Source organism: Lepidochelys kempii, chromosome 8, assembly GCF_965140285.1.
Source record: "Lepidochelys kempii isolate rLepKem1 chromosome 8, rLepKem1.hap1, whole genome shotgun sequence".
Lineage (NCBI taxonomy): Eukaryota > Metazoa > Chordata > Testudines > Cheloniidae > Lepidochelys > Lepidochelys kempii.
The window spans coordinates 96,831,256-96,853,219 of record NC_136387.1 but is presented as its reverse complement, the minus strand read 5'-3'; the positions used below and the strand labels follow the sequence as shown (position 1 = coordinate 96,853,219).

General features: G+C 44.7%; 1 protein-coding gene across 1 annotated transcript in view; it reads left to right on the top strand.

Moving 5' to 3' along the window:
- Positions 1 to 1,539: 1,539 nt before the first annotated feature.
- Positions 1,540 to 21,964, top strand: part of PODN (podocan) — a 35,838-nt gene continuing 15,413 nt past the window's right edge. Inside the window, exons 1-5 of the mRNA XM_073358270.2 lie at positions 1,540 to 1,828; positions 4,604 to 4,697; positions 6,082 to 6,146; positions 15,868 to 15,977; positions 18,909 to 19,065. Coding sequence (XP_073214371.2) covers positions 1,571 to 1,828; positions 4,604 to 4,697; positions 6,082 to 6,146; positions 15,868 to 15,977; positions 18,909 to 19,065 — 684 coding nt within the window. The 5' untranslated portion in view covers positions 1,540 to 1,570. The remainder of the gene's footprint in view (positions 1,829 to 4,603; positions 4,698 to 6,081; positions 6,147 to 15,867; positions 15,978 to 18,908; positions 19,066 to 21,964) is intronic.

Below are 21,964 nucleotides of genomic sequence, written 5' to 3'. Positions count from 1 at the left end.
TAAGTGTGATTGCTGTGTTATGCGTAAATAGCTAATGAAGTCCAACAGGTGGTGCTCAAGAATATGTAGCATACTTCCGAGTTCTGTAGGTCCAATAAAATACCTTGTTGTGCACTGCATAGGGCTTCCTCTTTAGATGGAGCTCTTAATAGAATCATAGAATCATAGAATATCAGGGTTGGAAGGGACCCCAGAAGGTCATCTAGTCCAACCCCCTGCTCAAAGCAGGACCAATTCCCAGTTAAATCATCCCAGCCAGGGCTTTGTCAAGCCTGACCTTAAAAACCTCTAAGGAAGGAGATTCTACCACCTCCCTAGGTAACGCATTCCAGTGTTTCACCACCCTCTTAGTGAAAAAGTTTTTCCTAATATCCAATCTAAACCTCCCCCACTGCAACTTGATAGCCACCCTCTGCACCCCTGGTCCTTTAGCCTCTTTCATGCACTTACTGTAGAATTCCTACTTTACCAAGATACTTATGTGTGCTTAAAAGGGCAGATCTGCTAGGCTCTGTGGCAAACCATTATGAGGAACAAATTAAACGTGAACAATCGTAATGCCATCTGGCAATAATACAGACAGGTGGAGGGTTTCCACAGCTGGGCTGGCTAATTGAAATATGCTGCAGTCTTGCCAAGTCTCAGTTTCCACTGGGCCTGGAGTCAGTCCGATAATGATGCGAGAAACTCCAGTCCTCTCCTGAATTTTAGCTTTGCCTGGCGGGGGAAACCGCCTTCTGATTAGCTGCTTTCCTTGCTTCTCTGGCTCCTGGAGAAGGGAAGCCAATCAGGGCTGTTGCAGGATGCAGGCTGAGCTCTCTCTATCTCCCTTCCTTGCAACCTGACACCTTCACTGTAGGGGGGGGGTGTGGAAGGAAGCAGAAAGAGCTCAGGGCAGCTCTGCTCCCTCCCTCTCTTCCTGTGAGCAAAAGGACTGTTCCTCCTCTTCCCTCCCAGACTGGAAGGGACAATGGGGGGTAAAAAGCTCCTGGAGCTGCTCCCAGCCCTAGCCTGGAAAGGGGAAAAGGGAATCCTGTTGCAGGTCCTTGCCAGGCCTGGGTGAGGGAGGGGAAAGTGTCCAGGAGCTGCAGAAGGAGCAGAAGTGAAACTGGAAGGGCAGTGCTGATGGGGAATTGAGGGGGCAGAATTAGTTGCTGGGCAGGGGGACAGGCAGATGTTGGGGGGAGAGCTCCTGCAATGGGAGCCAAAATCACCACAACCAATTTAGAAGTGAAAAGAGAAAAGCACAATACAAACTTTATAAAAAATCTCATGATTTTTGCCAATCGCTTTATTGTTAGGAGGCTGACTCAGGATTTTTGAATCTGTGGGGTTGACAATACTGATGCTGAGAAGTTAGCTTGGTTGCCCGCACGGCAATTAGACCCATTCTGCTATTTGGTGTGATTTTTACTGTTTAAATCGCCTGCTATGTGGCAGTGAACCCGAAATGATTAGGTCCTTTACCTTCCACTTGTAGTTTGTGTTGGGCTTTAAAACAGAAATAGTATTTAGCCTGCAAAAATGCTAACTCCCCATTTACCGTGATGTTTGTTTGGTTTCAGTGGAAATGCTTCCAAGCAGCAGATCCCTGCTGGTGCTGTGGCTTTTGGTATTTAGCTACAATATGATCCATGGTCACAATGATGAAGACAATGAGTTTCTGGAAAATTCATCCAAATTACTGAATCCAGACCCTAATTTCCTGGCTCCGGACTGCCCTAGAGACTGTACCTGCACCCAGGAAGGAGTTGTGGATTGTGGAGGGATCGATCTGAAAGAATTTCCCATAGATTTACCAGAGTCAACAAACCACCTTTCCTTGCAGGTAAAATAAAACACAACAGGATTGTTCACCAAAACAGCAGGCCTGATTCAGCGCTATCCCATGGCTCCTTTGAATAGCGCCAGTGGGGGCCTATCCACTTGCCTCAGAGCTGGGGTGTTCTGGGACTGGCTGTGGGTAGAGAAAATGTATGGCAGGGCATCCCTACCCTCAGCTGTTTCTCACTGCCATAAAACCCATGTGGTCTAAGACAGTGGGGAGCACAAGGTAGAGCAGCCCTGATGGCTAGGCTGGGGCCACACTGTGCCCTGGCAGCCCATGGATTAGTCCCCAGAAGATTCCCTACCCCTAGCTCCCAAGGCTGCTTGCATCTCTGGCTCTCTGATTTTCCCTTTCTGTTTCTTCTTTCACCTTCCTGGCTCAGAGGTCAGCGATCTGATCAGCAGAAAGATTCTGTGCCTGACAAATATTAATTACATTGAAGTTTATATTCATTTATTTTAAAACGTTTTTTTCCCCTCAGACAGGTATGGAAGACCTTTAACTCTGGTATTACTCCTCCCTGAGATCTGGTTGTGTAAGGAGAGCAAATGATCAAAGTTGAGACCTTCCTTGTGGCTCAGAGGAGAATTTTTCCTCAAATAAGAGCCTCCAGTGTATAATAATTCTTAATTCTGCTCTCCCTTTGAAAACCCAGGCTTAATTCTTCCCTGGTGTAACTGCAGCAGCTGCCAAGAAGTTCCCTCGTCTCACTTATTAATTGAAATATCATAAACAGGATCCACTGGCCCAGATGCATTGCCCTACCCCCAGTGCCAAACATCCCCCAAGCCCCCATCTATACAGAAACATGGGAAGTTAAATGGTCGTGATGAGCAAAATCATCCAAATGAGAAGAACTTACAAGGGCTGAAAACAGCCATCTTGCGACCTCGTTGGGAACCCACAGGGAGGGAATTCCATAGATGAGGCCCTTGCACGCAGCTGGTGCTGACCTCATCCAAGCCAAGTTCAGCAATATGATCCCAGTGGATCATTTTAAAATGGAAGGCAGTAGGCATAATAAGCTCACTTCCCTAAATAATGGTTATGTTTATTGAGGCTGAGTGGTTTTTCAGGGCAAGGGTATGCATGTGTGAGGATATATGTTCTAAACTTCTTAGGCCTTGTCTACATGGGAAAGTGTTACCAGCATAACCCTCTGTGTGGACTCTCATTCTGGAGGGTGGCTTTTTTTTTTTTTTTTAGTTAAACCTCTTCCCAAGTAACTGACAAACTAAATGTAATAAAGGCACTCATGCTGATGTCAGAGTGCTTTCTAGGGGATTATACTACTGTAACTACACTGGATTAAATTCATGCCTTAGTTATACAAGTCTAACTTTCCCATGTCGACAGGTCCTTAGAAGAATCAACTCACACTGTGCTGTCAGTAGCTTCATTTGCCAAGAAGGGGTTTTTGCAGGAGTTTAGTAAGTTGCAATTTAATTAAAGGCATATTTTTCCTCCCTTTGATCCATCGTCTGCGGCCTCTGGTAGAGCAGGGCAGTTGTGTTCAAGACAAGGTGATTAATGCTGGTGTTCATCAAGTCTGACTGAAAGTCCTTAAAATTAAGCCCTTCCCTTTCCTTGCTTGCCACAGTGGTGCTGTGTTACTGCTCCCCATCAGGCAAGCGTTTGATCAAGTGTGGATTGCTATTCATTCATAAGTTTTGAAATGTTTTAGTGCCAGGCCAGTGGAACACATTCATAATTATTCTTTTTTACTGGAGAACGTGAGCCAGATTGTGCGCTTGGTTAAAGCAGCGTGAATTCAAAGTAATTCCACAGTCAATGCAGTGACTGCAGATTCCCGCTGGTATGGAATGTGTCCTGTGGTCCCTAATTAGTGTATTTTTGGTATTTATCATGTTTGATAAATTGATGGAGTGCACAGTTTTGCAATGGAAAATTCAGAGTTGTCAATCAACGCACAGCTGTAGTCAGAAAAGTTGTAATGTAAAATGACACCTTATTACTCAACAGATCTGCTCCAGGTGTGTTCCAGTTAGAGCTATTTTACTGTCAAAACAGAAGTTTAACTCCTGTTAGCCCACTAGATGGGCTGTGGGAGACTGGACAGGATTCCATACTGTAAGCTCTTTGGAGAAGAGGCTGTAATTTTCTATATATAGCTCTTAGCCACTGACATGGTTGAGGCCTATAGATGCTACCATAATATACATGTTTAATACGAATATGAACGCTGTTAAGCCTTGTATACTATAAAATAATGTTAACTAAAGTCTGATGGCAGATTCTTTATTAGCGGTGGCATGTCAGAAATAGAACCCAACTTGACTTTCAGATCTCATGATGAGTTTGCAGTTCGGAAAAAAATCTTTCATTCTACTTATAAAACCAATCACGTTTGATTTAAAAAAAATAAAACCACTGACAGAAAATAAACCTGGGACCCCCCCCCAATATGCCAGTCTTACATAGTCCTTTTTCAGAGTAAAGCTGTGCTTTAATTACCTGCCAGCTGTTCAGAGGGTTTGTCTCTGGCTAAGGGCATTATAGGCTTTACTAGAACCTGTTCCTCATAAAGTACAGGACCTGGATATTTCTAGGGATGATCCCAAGCTGCAGAACATGGCTTTGCAAGATTTCAAATTCTGCTAACTTTGGGTTTGTCAGATTTGAGATCTGAGTTTGGCCTTTATAGTCAAGGGTCTATTTTTGACATTCAGATCCAGATCCAAAATTTCCAAAAGTTCAGAGCTAGGGTCCTTCTCTGATTACTTAACTGATGATTTCTATTCTTCCTTTCCTTAGAATAACCAGATAGAAGAAATCTTTCCAGAAGAGCTTGCACGTCTTTACAGACTAGAAACGCTCAATTTACAGAACAACAGGCTCACTTCAAAAGGTAAGCTGGAAAAGCCAAGCATCAGAGTATAGAGAGCCACTGATGAGCACTGCAGCAAGCCAGTCAATGGTCACAGATGAACGGCGTGAGGAACGGTGCGTGTGCTCAGATGTTATTAAATGATTAGAATGGTTGGCTAATCAGTGTCACTCCTTTGGCCAGCACACAAAACGTGGAGGCACTTCATCATCTGAAAAATAATGCTCAGTGCATAAAAATGCAGTCCTCCTTGTACCAAAGGAAGAGACATGGCAGCAATATTATGTACTGTGGCATAGTACACGCATATCCAGGAAACTCCCTCCAGTCCCTCTAGAGCGCATCAGTACAATCCAAATTGGATCCAGAAATATCTGCATGCTGAACAAATTCCCTATGACAGAGCCTGCTCCTTAATTCACTCCTTCAGTTCAATTCAGTTAATTTGATGTCTAAATTACTCAAAACCTTTGGAACCAAACCATATTAATTAAAAATAACATAACTCCCACCCTTTCTGTCAACCCACTTTGACTGCTTCAGGCAAGTTTTGCTGGATAAGTCAAGCACTCGAACATTGCCATTTAGTTAATAAGGAAAAGGCCAGATTTTGAAAGAGGAAGAAAAGAGAGGCTGGGGAAGAGCCACATGATAATAAAGGGGGAAGGTGTGTGATTCAGAATGGTACTGCTGTCAACACCCTCTGGTGTGACCCTGTCTGTGAGGTACACCCTACTACTCAAACGGATAACAGGAGCAGCCTCCTATTTCAGGGTGTACAAGTAGACTTGATTGGAAGCACTGGGCCATTGTACATCGATAATGCACAGCAAAATGAAAATTTTACTTAATAGATTCAGGACCTGGTCTTGTTCCCTTTTCAGTTAATAGTGAAACTTCTTCCATTAACTTCAGTGGGTGCATGATTGAGCCGTAAGTTTCAAATATGCTATGATTTAGACTATGTCCTTATGAGAAGAATTTTCTACAAGTTCATAAAAAGAAATTAACCAAAAAACTCTAAAGATGTTGAGGTGCAGGGGAGGGAAGAAAATCCACATTTGATTCCTGTCCTTTCTTCCCAGGCAGCATGGATGCTCTGTGCAGTTAGTAATATATATCCCACAGCAAGCGACCTTAAATCCGGTGCACTCTTTTACGTCTTCTGATCATCACGCTCGTTACTACAGGCTAAGCAATGTGCTTTGTTCAGACAGCTCTTTTTATGAATCTCTTTAGCCTTTATAATAACAGAAAATGAAACAACAATGAAAAGCATGTGTCAGGTTGTTTCTGAAAAATATTTAAAACTTACATTATAGATATCCTTTGGGAGACAAAAAAGCCCCTCTAGCATTCTCATTCACAAAGGGTGCTGACTGTAAATCATTCCTGTTGTTTGAAGGGCTTCCAGAGGAGGCATTTGAACAGCTGGAGAATCTGAATTACTTGTACCTTGCAAACAATAAGGTAAGAGGGGACATGGTTTTTGTAGATGCCTTCTGGCGTTATTCATAAAGTTAAACAATAATGATGATTTTAAAAAATACGTTTGTTCTCCATGCCTGTCATGTTGTGCTGAGGTGTGTAGTTCCAATCAGGGCTCATCTGGGGCTATCTACAATTAAAACTTCCGTCATGCTGCAAAACTGTTAAGGCAAAAGGGCTATTTATGCTCTTAAGATGTTGTGTGAAGACGTTCGTTTTAAGAGTGCATCAATCGGTAAGAGAGAGGTAGAAATTAATCACTCAAAATAGAGCTCTCACCTGTGTGCACAGAGTTTAATACCATCTGGAATCAGTGTAAACTTCTGCACTGAGGCAATAGCGCACAAGTGATTTCAATCCATTACTTCACGCATATACAGGCAAAAGAGTTTTCATCCACAAGCTCATTTGACCATGTGGTGTTTGAACATGTAAAGTCTATAACCTGCACTCACTGGGGACCTGATCCAAAGCCCACTAAGTCAAGAGAGAGACTCCCACTGACTTGAAGATGACATTCAATAATGACAAGTGCAAAGTACTACACCTCATTTAGAAGGGAAAATCAAATGCGCAAATACAAAATGGGGGATTACTGACTAGGCAGTAGCACTGTATGACACCGATGTTAGACACAGGAGGTAATCATTAAGCCCTACTTGGCACTAGTGAGGCCAAAGCTGGAGCACTGTCTCCAGTTTTGGGTGCCACTTTAAAAAAGATGTGTATAAACTGGAGAGTGTCCAGAGGAGAGTAATGAAAATGATAAAAGATTTAGAAAACCTGACCTGTGAGGAAAGGTTAAAAAAACTGGGAGTATTTAGTCTTGAGAAAAGGAGATTAAGGGGGGCACTGAAAAATGTCTTCAAATATGTTAATTGATCACTGTCCTCTTTGTAACAGCCCTTGTTTTCCAGGTCCACCGAATGTAGGACAAGCAATAATAGGCTAGTCTGCAGCAAGGGAGATTTAAATTCAATATTAGGAAAAACTTTCTAACTATAAGGATAGTTAAGTATGGAATAGGCGTCAAAGGGAGGTTGTGGAATCCCCATCATTAGAGGTTTTAAAGAATACATTCGATAAACACCTGTCAGTTATGGTCTAGCTATACTTGGTCCTGCCTCAGTGCATGGGGTAGATCTGAGTGACCTCTTGAAGTCCCTTCCAGCTCTGCATGCCATGATTCTATGATTCTGTGGGCTTTGGATCAGGCCCTAGTTGGTGTACTTTTTCACCTGCACACAGAGATGATAGTGCACATAAACTGTGAGTGCAGGTATACAAAGCTGCACACACACTAGAAGAGGTTGGGTTAAGCCGCATTGAAAAACAGGTCCTAACACTTTGGAGTGGGACTCTCATAATGAACAGTCAAGAACTGAACCACAACATTCTCCATGGATCCCATTCCCATCATGTCTACAGGAGCTATACACATGCATAGTAGAGACAACTGCCCGCCAAATGTGGGTTCTATGGATTAGGAGAACTGTGGAGTGAGTGGAAGTGGATGTTAAAGATGAGCTAGTGCCTCTGAGGTTTTGGGACATGATGGAAGCGTACCCCCATTCCCCGCAATTTATTGTGTGCCATGTGTCCCACGGTAGTGTCTGGTTCACATAAGAGACTAAGTGCCTACTGTTGCTAGCAGCTAATCAAGTTACTTCTTTAGCTCAAATGGTTGGAGCGCGTACTTCTAGTGGTTAAGGTCTCAGGTCCCTGCTGATGACCCATGGTAGCAGTCACGACAGATACCCCAGGCCTTGATGAAAAGGTTATACTATCTCAACAGGAATGGAAATACCCTCTCTGATATCACCTTACTCCCGCTTGGTTCTGCAGTGAAATCATTTTTTAAATGAACCCACACAATTACTTGCTATGGAAGGAAACGTAATGTCACAGAAAAGTATGGCTTAAAGCACCAGGCACAGGTCAGTGGGAAAAGGAGAAAGTGCAGCTGTGCAAACAGACAGCCCCTTTTAGACAGAAAAAGAAATGAAATTCTCTATCTGTTTAACCACACTTTTTTTTTAATGTCTGTGATCCTTTGGCCTTTAGATTACATACCATGTGGCCAGATTCTGGTCTAAATGTCCTGCCAGGACAAATCCATAATAACATCATGGATTTCCCTTGGTGTGACTGAGCTCAGAATTTGCCCCTTAGTACAACTACATCACATTCTCTACTCTTTCAAGCCACATGTCCATGTAATGGTCTTGGCAGCAAGTAGATCCATAAAAGAGAAGAACAAGCCAGGCTGTGACTAATATTCCAGAACTTTGCAGTCCAACTTTTCCTGTGTGATAAAACAAAGTGTTTGGCTTTTCCTGAGACTGTTGCAGGGAGAGACACACATCCAAGATAAAAATGCAAACATCAGCAAATTGTCAGAAGCAGTTACAGTGAGAAGTTGTGGACCCACAAAAATAACACGTCTTCAGAAATCATGAGCCAGGACAAACCAGATTGGTTTTGTGTTGCATCCATGCTGCCATGGGAAGTGCTTCAGCTCAGGCAACTGTGGTGTTTGGAGGAGGGCAGGGGTTTGCTGGTAGTTTACTTCTCTCATTGTATGGAAGGAGGCTTGTCTTGATGTTGTTTTAGTTAGTGGCAGTTCTGATTATTTCACAGACAGGTAAATTGGCAGGGTGGCTTTTTTAATTAGTATAACTAGGCTAATACATAACCCTGCTGTATTGTAGGTGTATCACTCACCATAAGTAAATAACTTATATTGTCGTTTCTTATTTAAAGTCCCCAAGAACACCCACAAGAAGCCTTGGTCACGTAGCCTGTGGGGAGCCACAGCAGGCCACATTTTTACCAAAAACCTCACCTGCTGAAATGTAGGGCAGGGCACTGAGCTGCTATATTGATTACTTTAAGATAATTATCAACCCTTTGGGTCAGGGAGGCTTTAGATTTCTCAGTATTCCCGTAGTGATATGGGATTCACTGGATCCAAGGCTTCTCTGTTTGTGTTAGGGTCTACAGCGGGCAAGGAGAAAATTGGTTCCAAAATCTGAAGACAACTTTTATGGCAGCACTGTAATTGGTTACCCTACCAGTTAGCAGTTGGGGAAAGAAACCTGTAATATGGAGAGGGGGAGGAGGGCAGCCACAAGGCTGCAGAGAAAATCACATTAGTCCAAGTCACTAGATTGCTGCTAGATTAGTGGGCTCCAAACTTTTTGAATCGCTTGCCCCCAGGGCCAGCTCTAGGGAAGCAAAAAAAAAAAAAAGAAAAAGAAAAAGAAAAAAGGAGAGCTGCCACCGGTGTGCCGCCTGAGACGGAGCAGGGAGGGCTGAAGAATCAAAGGTCCAGGCAGCAGCGCTCCTCCTGCCGCACACCCCACTTTGGAGACCGCTGTGTTAGACAATAGTGATGGGAGAGTGCCCAGCCACTGAATCTACTTTAACTCTAACAACGATGAAAACCCAACATACATTCTCCAAAGAGCCAACCAATGAAAATCACCATTCAGTCCTATGGGTATTACCCTAGAATAGTGCATTCAGCACGCCATCCATCCTGTGTACTGCAGGAGAAGCAGCACAAGTTTGGAAAATTCATCGTTCTCTGCAGGAGCAGATACAGCAAATAGCTCTCAAGACAAACTTGCTATTGTCGGACAATTGAGGCCCCTGCAGGGAGTGTTGTGGCACTCCCAACATTCCTAGTTGGCAATACCTGGAACGCAAAAACACACACTTGGATTGAACATTGGTTAGACCTGTCATGGCAGGTGAGAGAAAGGACAGTGATGTTCCCTCAGCTGGTCGCATTACCATTTCTAGTAAGAGAATGGGATTTCCCTTCGGAGATGTGTTCTGTAATTTTCAACAGGCTTCTACGCACCTGAGGTGGATGAAAGTATAACTTGCCAAACATCAGAGTAACTTGTTTATAGGCTTTTGAGAGCAGCCATGTTTTTCTCATGTCTGCCTCATATCAAGAGGATGGAATGCAGAGGGGTGATGAGAAGGTAAATCTGATATTGACACTTCTGTGCAATGCAGCTCCTGGAAACATACACAAAGATCCTAGTGCTCTTCAACCATCTTTTGGCTCTTGGTGAACACACACACAAAACAGTTCATCCAGTTATAAATGCCAATGAGTGAAAGTTCTAACACTAGGACAGTTGTTGTGTCAGTTCTATCATTATTGTATCCCTTCCTTCTACTCCTGCTACCTAGCTGTGAAACAGATTAAGAAAGGGCTGCCTGCTTCTTTCTGCTAAATCTGAGCATGCCTTCTTATATCTGAAATCTGCTTGGGCAGCAGCAGCTGTCCAATCCCAAATAGTTGATGCAAGCTGGTCCTGGAAGAGGAAGAGATGCCGAGAAAAGGATCTGAGCAGCTTGATCTTTCTTTCTTTCTTTCTTTCTTTCTTTCTTTCTTTCTTTCTTTCTTTCTTTCTTTCTTTCTTTCTTTCTTTCTTTCTTTCTTTCTTTCTTTCTTTCTTTCTTTCAGAACGAAACACCTCCTCTCTATTTTCTTTCTCTGTGGTTTTCAGTGGTTCTGTTATTTCTCTGAGTGCCCCACAGGGCTGTCCAGGGCTGTTGTGTGTTTCATATATAGTAACTCCTCACTTAACGTTGTAGTTATGTTCCTGAAAAATGCAAATTTAAGCAAAATGATGTTAAGTGAATCCAATTTCCTCATAAGAATTAATGTAAATGGGGGGGTTAGGTTCCAGGGAAATTTTTTTCATCAGACAAAAGACATATATACACACACACACACACACACAGAGTATAAGTTTTAAAAAAAAATTTAATATTGGTACACAGTGATGATGATTGTGAGGCTTGGTTGAGGTGGTGGAGTCAGAGGGTGGGATATTTCCCAGGGAATGCCTTACCGCTAAATGATGAACTAGCAATTGGCTGAGCCCTCAAGCATTAACTCATCGTTAATGTAGCCTCACACTCTACAAGGCAGCACGAATGGAGGGAGGGGAGACAGCATGGCAGACAGAGACACATACCATGTGTGTGTGAGAGAGATGCACATTTCCCCTTTAAGTACGCTGATCTCACTCTTAGATACACTGCCTCGTTAAGTAGATCAGCAAGCTGAGACCGCAGCTGCTGCCAGGAAGCTCCCTCCCTCCTGAGCCCTGTCGTGTGTCCCCCCTGCTCTATGGAAGATGGGGTAAGCAGGGTGCACGAGCAGGGGGGAGGGGAACACCCTGACATTAGGCCCCCTCTTCCTCCCCTTCCCCCCACATAGCAAGCAGGAAGCTCGGGAAGCAGCTCCAAGGCAGAGGGCAGGAGCAGCACAGGGCAGTGGGGGGAGGGACAGCTGAACTGCCAGCAATTGATAGCCTGGGAACTTAGGGGAGCGCGGAGCTGATAGGGCAGCTGCCGGTCCACCCTGGTTCCAAGCCCCCGCCAGCCAGCTGCAACGGGCTGCTCTTCCTGCAAGCAGTGGACAAAGCAGGTGGCTGCCAAACGATGTTATAAGGGAGCATTGCACAACTTTAAACGAGCACATTCCCTAATTGATCAGCAACGTAACAACGAAACCACATTAACCAAGATGACTTTAAGTGAGGAGTTACTGTATCTGCTTTGACCCAGCTGACAATGTATGCAGACAGCAAAGCTTGAACCTGGATGGAAGTGACTAATTGCATATATGAATGAGTTCCTGTGTCTGATTTCTTTGTATTATGCCATAGTAGAGAATCATAGAATCATAGAATATCAGGGTTGGAAGGGACCTCAGGAGGTCCAATCCCCTGCTCAAAGCAGGACCAATCCCCAACTAAATCACCCCAGCGAGGGCTTTGTCAAGCCTGACCATAAAAACCTGTAAGGAAGGAGATTCCACCACCTCCCTAGGTAATGCATTCCAGTGCTTCACCACCCTCCTAGTGAAAAAGTTTTTCCTAATAGCCAACCTAAACCTCCCCCTCTGCAACTTGAGATCATTACTCCTCATTCTGTCATCTGCTACCACTGAGAACAGTCTAGATCCATCCTCTTTGGAACCCCCTTTCAGGTAGTTGAAAGCAGCTATCAAATCCCCCCTCATTCTTCTCTTCTGTAGACTAAATAATCCCAGTTCCCTCAGCCTCTCCTCATAAGTCATGTGCTCCAGCCCCCTAATCATTTTTGTTGCCTTTCACTAGACTCTTTCAAATTTTTTCACATCCTTCTTGTAGTGTGGGGCCCAAAACTGGACATAGTACTCCAGATGAGGCTTCACCAATGCCAAATAGAGGGGAATGATCACGTCCCTCAATCTGCTGGCAATGCTCCTACATATACATCCCAAAATGCAGTTGGCCTTCTTGGCAACAAGGGCACACTGGTGACTCATATCCAGCTTCTCGTCCACTGTAACCCCTAGGTCCTTTTCTGTAGAACTGCTGCCTAGCCGCTTGGTCCCTATTGTGTAGCAGTGCATGGGATTCTTCCGTCCTAAGTACAGGACTCTGCACTTGTCCTTGTTGAACCTCATCAGATTTCTTTTGGCCCAGTCCTCTAATTTGTCTAGGGCCCTCTGTATCCTCTCCCTATCCTCCAGTGTATCTACCACTCATCCCAGTTTAGTGTCATCTGCAAACATGCAATCCTCCAGATCGTTAATGAAGATATTGAACAAAACCGGCCCCAGGACCGACCCTTGAGGCACTCCACTTGATACCAGCTGCCAACTAGACATGGAGCCATTGATCACTACCTGTTGAGCCCGATGATCTAGCCAGCTTTCTATCCACCTTATAGTCTATTCAACCATCCCATACTTCTTTAACTTGCTGGCAAGAATACTGTGGGAGACCGTATCAAAAGCTTTGCTATGTTGCCTTATGACACAAAAGGCATAATGTTACATATGGACACATAGGCATAATGTTGCTTTATGACACATTTCCAGAGCTTCTTGACCAGGCTTGTTAGCGTTAACCCACTCCCATGAGATTACATCTCCCAAGTCAGCAAGTGAGTACATCCAAAGCTAAAGGCAATGAGGTGTCAGTGCTGGGCGTTGGTAAAACGCCTCTAATTTCCACCCATTATTTCTGGTGCTGAGAAAGCTTCACAGGGGATAATTGATTTGGGGAAAGGGCTCTTTTTGCTTGATTTGTGTCCATCAGACATTTTCAGGCAGCCTAAGGAGGGAACTACCGACACAGGAGAGAAAGAGACAAATAAACAAATTTATTTTCGGTTTAAAAATAAAAGTCTAAGTTATATGTCTGGTGAACTACAAGGTGATAGAAACACGACTTTGCCAAGTGCATGCTTGGCATACCAGCAGAAAGAGAAGCTTGAATACTCTTCAGTTATTCATTTATTTAAGAAGTTAGGCCAAGCAATTCCTCATTAAAATCTCTGTTCTTCCCCAAGGCCCTCATGAAGTGTTAATAATAATATGAGTAATGACTTAAAAAAGAATTACTGACATTCCTTCATGTGGAGTCTCATTGTGTCTTGCCTGCTCTATAGGTCTGACTCTCCCTTCACTTACATCGCTGTAAGTCTGGAGTAGGACCATTGAACTTCATGGAGTAACACTGGTGTAAAACCTGTGTGAGAGGACGATTTATAGATTCAAAGTATTTAAGGCCAGAAGAAGCCATTATAATCAGGTAGTCTGCCTCCTGCATAATGCAGGCCATAGAATTTCACCAACTGATGTCTGTATCTAGTCCACAACTTCTGGTTGTATTCTCCAGAACACATCTTTTTAGAAAGACATCCAATCTTGATTAAAGACTCCAGGTGACAGAGAATCTATCACACTCTAGGTAAATTGTTCTAATGATTAATTACCTTCACTTAAAAAATGTTCACCTTATTTCTAATCTGAATTTGTCTAGCTTCAGCTTCCAGCCATCGGATCTTGTGTTATACCTTTGTCAGCTAGATTAAAGAGCCCTCTACTATCAGAAATCTTTTCACCATACAGGTAATTACAGACTGTGATCAAGTTACCTCTTAGCCTTCTCTTGGATAAACTAAAATGATTGAGCTTCTTTAGTCTCTCCTTGTAAAGCAGGCTATCTAGACCTGTAGCTTGTAGGTCTATCTATCTAGACCATTCTTGTAGCTCTTTCCTGAACCCTTTCCAATTTGTCAACATCCTTTTTTAAAATGAACTTGCACTGTATTCCAGTAATTATCTCCCACCATGTTTCTGTTATCCCTATAATATCTGGTTTCACTTCCTGCACCCGTAGCTCTAGTTCCTCCATTTTGTTACCTAGGGTCCTCGCATTGGTGTACAAACATCTTAATTTTTGCTATTTGGCCTCACTCACTTTCTTCACCTGATTGGGCACGGACATTCTACCGCCAGTATGACCTATTAGACTGGTATCCACACTGCCCTTCCTCCTTATGTCCATTCTCCTAGCCACAGCTGTATCCTTTCTTACTTCATTTTCTTCCCTCTCAATGTTAAAATCTGTCATGGAGATTACCTGGACGTCTCCCAACCATCTCCCCCAAATTCCTAGTTTAAAGCTCTCTTAATCAGTTGTGCCAGTCCCCATCCTTGAAGTCTATTTCCCTCCCTACTCAGATGGAGTCCATCCCGAGAGAACAGTCCTCTGTCCATGAATGCCTCCCAGTGGCCATATATCCCAAAGCCCTCCTTATAGCACCACTGCCCGAGCTATCTATTGAGCATCATCATCTTGTCACACCTTTGTTGCCCTTCTCTAGGAACAGGTAGAATCCCACTGAAGACCACCTGAGTCTCGATTTCCTGAAGCGTCTTCCCCAGCCTGGCATAGTTTCTCTTGATACATTCCAGCGAGAATCTATCGGTATCATTTGTTCCCACATGAAGGATGATCAGTGGATTCTTTCCCGCTCCCTTTAGGATCCCCTTTAACCTCAGGTCCACATCCCAAATCTTAGCACTCGGTCGACAGCACACCCTTCTGTTCTCTGGATCAGCTCTGGTTACAGGCCTGTCTATTCTTCTCAGTAATCTTGTCCTAATCTTTTACCACTCCACCAATTTTTGTCATCTGCAAACTTTACCAGCAATGATTTTTTCCAGATAATTGATAAAGATATTGAATAGCGCTGGGCCATGAAGAGAAACAAGCCCTGTGTCTGTCTTGTTTGGATTATAAACTCTTTGGGATAAGAACACTGTATTTTGTTTCCAATACACAGTCTGTGTTTAACAAATAAGATGTAACTCTTCATACACATCAGATATTTGCTTTTGTGCCGATATTATATTCTGCTGTGTTGTCTGGAAAAAACACCCCTGGTAATCTGCATCCTGTTTTGAAGAGATTGTCAAACACGCGTGGGACTTTGGAACTAAAGTGTGGAGTAACCACCACGTGAGTTATTTTCACATGGGACTCTAGCAGTGAGGGCATTATGATGATTTTTTTAAATTTTGGCACAGTATTTCACAGGAATTATGACCATAACATGAAATGTATTTACTCTCTGAACCCTTGATTTCTTCCAATTAAAACAAAACCCATCCAAACATTTTGAAGCAAAAGCCTAGCTCCTTCCTGTAGAGATTATTTAGTAAGGACAGAAATGCTCACTGTTTTTAATGAGACCACTTGGACTTTGTCATTTACTGTTGCTTCTTCAAAGTAAATAGCCTGCAAATATTCTGTTGCTAACCCAATACTGGTGGTTAAAGCATTCATTGCATCTAACTGGCTTCCTCTCCCCCCCAATATTTGTTTTTCAGCTAACTCTGGCTCCGAAATTCCTACCAAATACCTTGATCAGTGCAGATTTTGCAGCCAATTACATCACAAAGATTTATGGGCTCACGTTCGGACAGAAGCCAAACCTGAGGTAAGGGATCAAGAAGTGAAAGGAGGAGTATGTTCTGTCACTGCTTAGCGCAAATGGGTTGGTGGGAAGAACTGATTGTTTAGATTGTTTACCGAAACCATTTTTGGCCTGCAGATAACTTTTGGAGGAGGAGGATTGTTTATGTTACTGAGGGGACCAAAACCACTCTCAGATGAATGCATTCTAGTGGCTTTTGCTGGACATCACACAAATATACACACAACATTTTTAATAATGTTTAATAATCTTCTCAATCTTTTTTGTGTTGATCTGTTATGAGTGGCAAGGACCAGCACTGATTAATCAATTCAGTGACTAATTGGTCAAATATCCCCAACTCCACCTTAGCTCCTTCACAGAAAGGCTGTGATCAAGCTGAGACTGTAAAGCTGTTGCTAATGATGCAACAGTATTGGTTCGACAGTACTTCCCAACCCCCATCAGTACTTCAACCTTGTATGGCTGATTCTCTAGGCACCACCGTGACGCTTTAGTGACGATTTTCTCGGTTGGACCCCAGTGCAGTGCCACAGACCACCCTCATTTCAGTTGTGGGTACACATGCCTGCGGTGAAACGTGGTCTGCTCCACCGAAGTTTTACCTAGTCCAGTGTAATCGATGGATACAGCCTCCATTACTGCAGTGACCATTGCAAGAGCAGCCCAAGCTCCGCTGCTGGTTACAACGTGTACATTTGAATTGTAAGTGGCTAGCGCTGGCTGGCACCGTTAGCACAGGGTCTAATCCTGCAATTATGCGGAGAGCCCTCAATTTCCATTGACTTCAGGGGGAGTTGAGTTGGCTCAGTACCTTCTAGGCTCTTAGTCTGGTAAGCCGTTAGTTACCTGAAGAGGTTGGGTCAGTCGCTCACCGTGCGTGATATTTCATCATGACCGCACCTCAGCTTATGCGTGTGTCTTCCTTCCAAAACCTGAATTACAGAAGCTGCTGAGTTCTTGCATCACATTAAGTAGCTGGACTCTTTCTGAAGTGAGTTTCACAAGCTCTCCCATAGCAACCATTGTTTAATACAGAATAGCAGCTGGTTGTTTCCTGAGCTGGACTGATACAAGATCCTAAGTTGGAGGTTCAACTGTTGTACTTTTCCCCTCCAGTAAAGTATGTACTTTCAGGCTCTGCTGACTTGGAACGAGAGGTTTTCAGAAAGTCAGATATCTGTCAGTTAAAAGCATAGCTGACCACACAGAGTGAATAATATTCTGTCCTGTGGTTCTCTGCTCGTGGAGCTGTTGTGTTTCTATGTTGAGTCCAAAAAATCCCCCCAAATCATCACCACAATCACAACAAAATCTTAGGACAAGTTAGAGAGTGCAGGCTTTTCAATCCCTGCTTTGGAAGTGGTTCCCTATCATACTGTTAATCTGCCTCCAGGATTTTAGCCACACAGTGCCTCCTGCAGCATAGGGACTATAGAAGTGGGAGTAGTCACCCATTGTTTATGACCGTGGGTTTTTGTAAAAACAACCAGAGGATGGTTTGGACCCAATTCTCCTCCGACTTGCACAAGTGTACATTGGGAGTGGCTCCATTGACATCACTGTCATTGCACGGTTATAAAAATTGTGGAAGAAAGGAAGTTAAGGCTCTGTTTCCTCTTCCTCTCGCTCTGAGATAGAACTGTTTCCTCTTATCTGATAAGACTTCCTGGGAGGAATTTACCTAGGGATGGGGCTAACTGGTGCATAAGGGAAATAAAATGTTTTTTCCTCCAAACCTTCACCTTAAGTGTAAAAGTCTTTCTTACGGACTGGTTAAGTCTATTCTTTCATCTGCACAGTGGTCTCTGCACTCCTGAGTTCTGGGAGCAGAAATTCTGAAATAGCAACGTAGAAGCTATTCTTGTATTATTTCCGGCCTTCATGGAAGCAGAAATAATGGAAATCTCCTGAGATAACCAATCCTCAAGAGATTTATAGCCCAACTTTGCAAACTCAAGGACAGGATGTGCTTTAGACCAGGTTTCAGAGTAACAGCCGTGTTAGTCTGTATTCGCAAAAAGAAAAGGAGTACTTGTGACACCTTAGAGACTAAAGTGAGCTGTAGCTCATGAAAGCTTATGCTCAAATAAATTGGTTAGTCTCTAAGGTGCCACAAGTCCTCCTTTTCTTTAGACCAGGGGTTCTCAACCTTTTTCTTTCTGAGGCCCCCCCTCCAACATGTTATAAAAACTCTACCCACAACTGTGCCACAACAGCTGTTTTTCTGCATATAAAAGACAGTGCCTGAGTTACAGGGGGCACTGTGAAGCTACGTTGCTCAGGCTTTGACTTCAGCCCCAGGTGGTGGGGCTTGGCGCCCTGAGCTGCAGCCCTGTGCGGCAAGGCTTTGGCTTTCTGTCCTGGGCCCTAGTGAGTCTAACACCGGCTATGCTTGGCGGACCCCCTGAAACCTGCTCATGGCCCACCAGGGGGCCCTGGACCCCTGGTTGAAAACCGCTGCTTTAGACTAGAACCCAAACTTTGGGTACGTGTCTGTACCAAGTCCAAACTCTAAACTTTCTGAGGTTGCCTATCGCTCCAATAGATTCCCTTTGCCTTGTGGCCAAACACTGAGCTGGGCTCAAGCTGCTAAATTCAGATCCAGATTTCAAACACACCTAAGTCTTGCTATGTACAGATCCCAGGCTTTGTCTCAGCCTGTTAAAGATGAGGTGATTCATAAAATACAGATCGAGATCCAGGTTTGGATTTTGAACACTCCACCACTCAGAGACTGCTTGGGGCCAGTGTTATGGTTTGGGCACATCTGTTTTTATACTTGGCAGAATAAGTGATACATTAAAAAAATGAATATATGTACCTTAAGAAAAGGAAGACGATAGACTGAGGTGTAGATTTCAGAAGGCTGCATTGGGTAAGAGAGGAAAGCAAACCATACTGCCTAATTCAGTCTTTCTTTCTTTCTGGTAGATCTGTGTATCTTCACAACAATAAACTTTCAGATGCTGGGTTACCTGATGATATGTTCAATGGCTCTAATAACGTGGAGATATTGATCATGTCCAGCAATTTCCTGAAGTATGTTCCAAAGAACCTGCCTTCAGCACTATATAAACTACACTTAAAGGTAATGGAACCAACTTTGTGTATTCTCTTACATCTGGGATGCAGTTCTGTGTGTGCCTGAGATTTAAACTGCAGAGGCAGGCCCATTGTTAGATGGCGACTGCTAGGTTTGGGCTGAAGGAAAAGCACGCCAGCGAGTAGCCAGTCTCCCCTGTACATACATGTGTACTGGCATGAGTAGTGAGAGCAACGAGCTGTTTGTCTAGATCAAAATTCCGTTTTTTCTATTTCCAAAGGAATGTATTGCTGGTGGCTGGCTGGCAGCCTTGCATGTCTCAGTCCTAAGTGTAGCCAAACATCAGGCAGTCCTTGGACAGAGAGAGTGCACATTTTGTCATGCTGTCCTCACGTGGTGTCGGAATCACACAGAGGGCAGATAAGGGATGAGATGAGAGGGCAGATAAGTTTCTAAGGCCATTTGGTCTTTGTCCTCTTTGCTGAACCTGCAATTTATGGTGGTGTTTTTCCTGATATAGTTGCTTATTCACTAGGAAGGTACTGTCTTTGCTCACCAGACTATTTCACATAGGCTGTATCACCTTCAAGTAGCAATGACTTTTGGTATCTACTGAACTGGCAACTGGAATATTTGGACCAGTAATTTTCCATGGCTGCAGCTAACCCTGGCAGAGGCATTGGTGGAAGTTGTAGTTTAGCTGGGCTCTGGTATTATCTCTGTGTCATCTAATCTTGAACTACAGACCAGTCAGCCTCCCTTCCAGGGCCGTCCCTAGCTATTCTGGGGACCTACGCAGCTCCCCGGGGGAAGGGGGGGAACGTGTGGGGCCCCAGGCCTCTGAGGGGGCGCGGGGGCTGGCTTGAGGGGCGGGGGGAACCACCCCCGGTGAGTGTAGGCCTGGCCCTGCTGCAGTCCTCAGGGGAGTGGGGGCAGGAAGGGGTGGAGCAGGGCGGGGGCTTTGGGGGAGGAGTGGAATGGAGGGGCTGGGGCAGAGCAGGGGTGAGAAGAGGCAGGGCTGGGGTGGAGCAGGGGTGGGAGCCATGGGGAAGAGGCGGGGCAGGGGCTGGAGCAGCACACAGTTGCGCAGGGCACCAGGAAATTTGGTAAATTTCCTGGTGCCCTACGCAGCTGCATACTTTGTGTATGGGAAGGGACGGCCCTGTTCACTTCAGTCCCCGGCAAAATCATGGGGCAGGTCCTCAAGGAATCCCTTTTGAAGCACTTGGAGGAGAGGAAGGTGATCAGGAACAGTCAAGACGGATTCACCAAGGGCAAGTCATGCCTGACCAACCTGATTGGTTCCATGATGAGATAACTGGCTCTATGGATATGGGGAAAGTGGTGGATGTTAGTAGACCTTCTGATATGGTCTCCTACAGCATTCTTGCCAGCAAGTTAAAAAAGTATGGATTGGATGAATGGACTATAAGGTGGACAGAAAGCTGCCTAGATTGTTGGGCTCAATGGGTAGTGATCAACGGCTTGATGTCTAGTTGGCAGCAAGTATCAAGTGGAGTGCCCTAGGGGTCGGTCCTGGGGCCGGTTTTATTCAACATCTTTATTAATGATCTGGATGATGGGATTAATTGCACTCTCAGCAAGTTCGCAGATGACAGTAAGCTGGGGGGAGAGGTAGATATGATGGAGGGTAGGGATAGTGTCCAGAGTGACCTAGACCAGTGGTTCTCAAACTAGGACCTTCGCTTGTTCAGGGAAAGCCCCTGGTGGGCCAGGCCAGTTTGTTTACCTGCCGCGTCCACAGGTTTGGCCGATTGTGGCTCCCACTGGTCGCGGTTCACCACTCCAGGCCAATGGGGGCTGCGGAAAGTGGCACGGGCTGAAGGATATGCTGGCCACCCTTCCTGCAGCCTCCATTGGCCTGGAGTGGCAAACCTCCATTGGGGAGAGGGATAGCTCAGTGGTTTGAGCATTGGCCTGCTAAACCCAGGGTTCTGAGTTCAATCCTTGAGGGGGCCATTTAGGGTTTTGGGGCAAAAATTGGGGATTGGCCCTGCTTTGAGCAGGGGGTTGGACCAGATGACCTCCTGAGGTCCCTTCCAACCCTGATATTCTATGATTCTAGGACGTGGGAATTACAGTGTACAAGAAGCTGGATATGAGTCAGCAGTGTGTCCTTGGTTGCCAAGAAGACCAATGGCATATTGGGCTGTATTAGTAGGAGCATTGCTAGCAGATCGAGGGAAGTGATTATTCCCCTCTATTTGGCACTGGTGAGGCCACACCTGGAGTATTGCATCCAGTTTTGGTCCCCCCACTACAGAAGGGACGTGAACAAATTGGAGAGATTCCAGCAGAGGGCAACGAAAATGATTAGGGGCTGGGGCACATGACTTACGAGGAGAGGCTGAGGGAACTGGGGTTATATAGTCTGCAGAAGAGATGAGTGAGGGGGGATTTGATAGCAGCCTTCAATTACCTGAAGGGGGGTTCCAAAGAGTATGGAGCTAGGCTGTTCTCAGTGGTGGCAGATGACAGAACAAGAAGCAATGGTCTCAAGTTGCAGTGCGGGAGGTTTAGGTTGGATATTTGGGAACACTATTTCACTAGGAGGGTGGTGAAGCACTGGAATGAGTTACCTAGGGAGGTGGTGGAATCTCCATCCTTAGAGGTTTTTATGGCCCAGCTTGACAAAGCCCTGGCTGGGATGATTTAGTTGGTGTTGGTCCTGCTTTGAGCAGGGGGTTGGACTAGATGGCCTCCTGAGGTCCCTTCCAGCCCTGATATTCTGTGATTAAAATCGCATGTTGTCCATTTGCACTAGCGCTCTTACCAGAGCTAACATGGAGGAGCTGCGATGGTGGAGAATTTTGGGTCCAGCTGTGATTAGTTGTGACAATCCCTGGGAGATGAAAAGGGGTCTTACCTTATTATCATCTCACTAAGCTATGAAATCCTTTGTTGCCTGCCCTGCTTTCCTTTT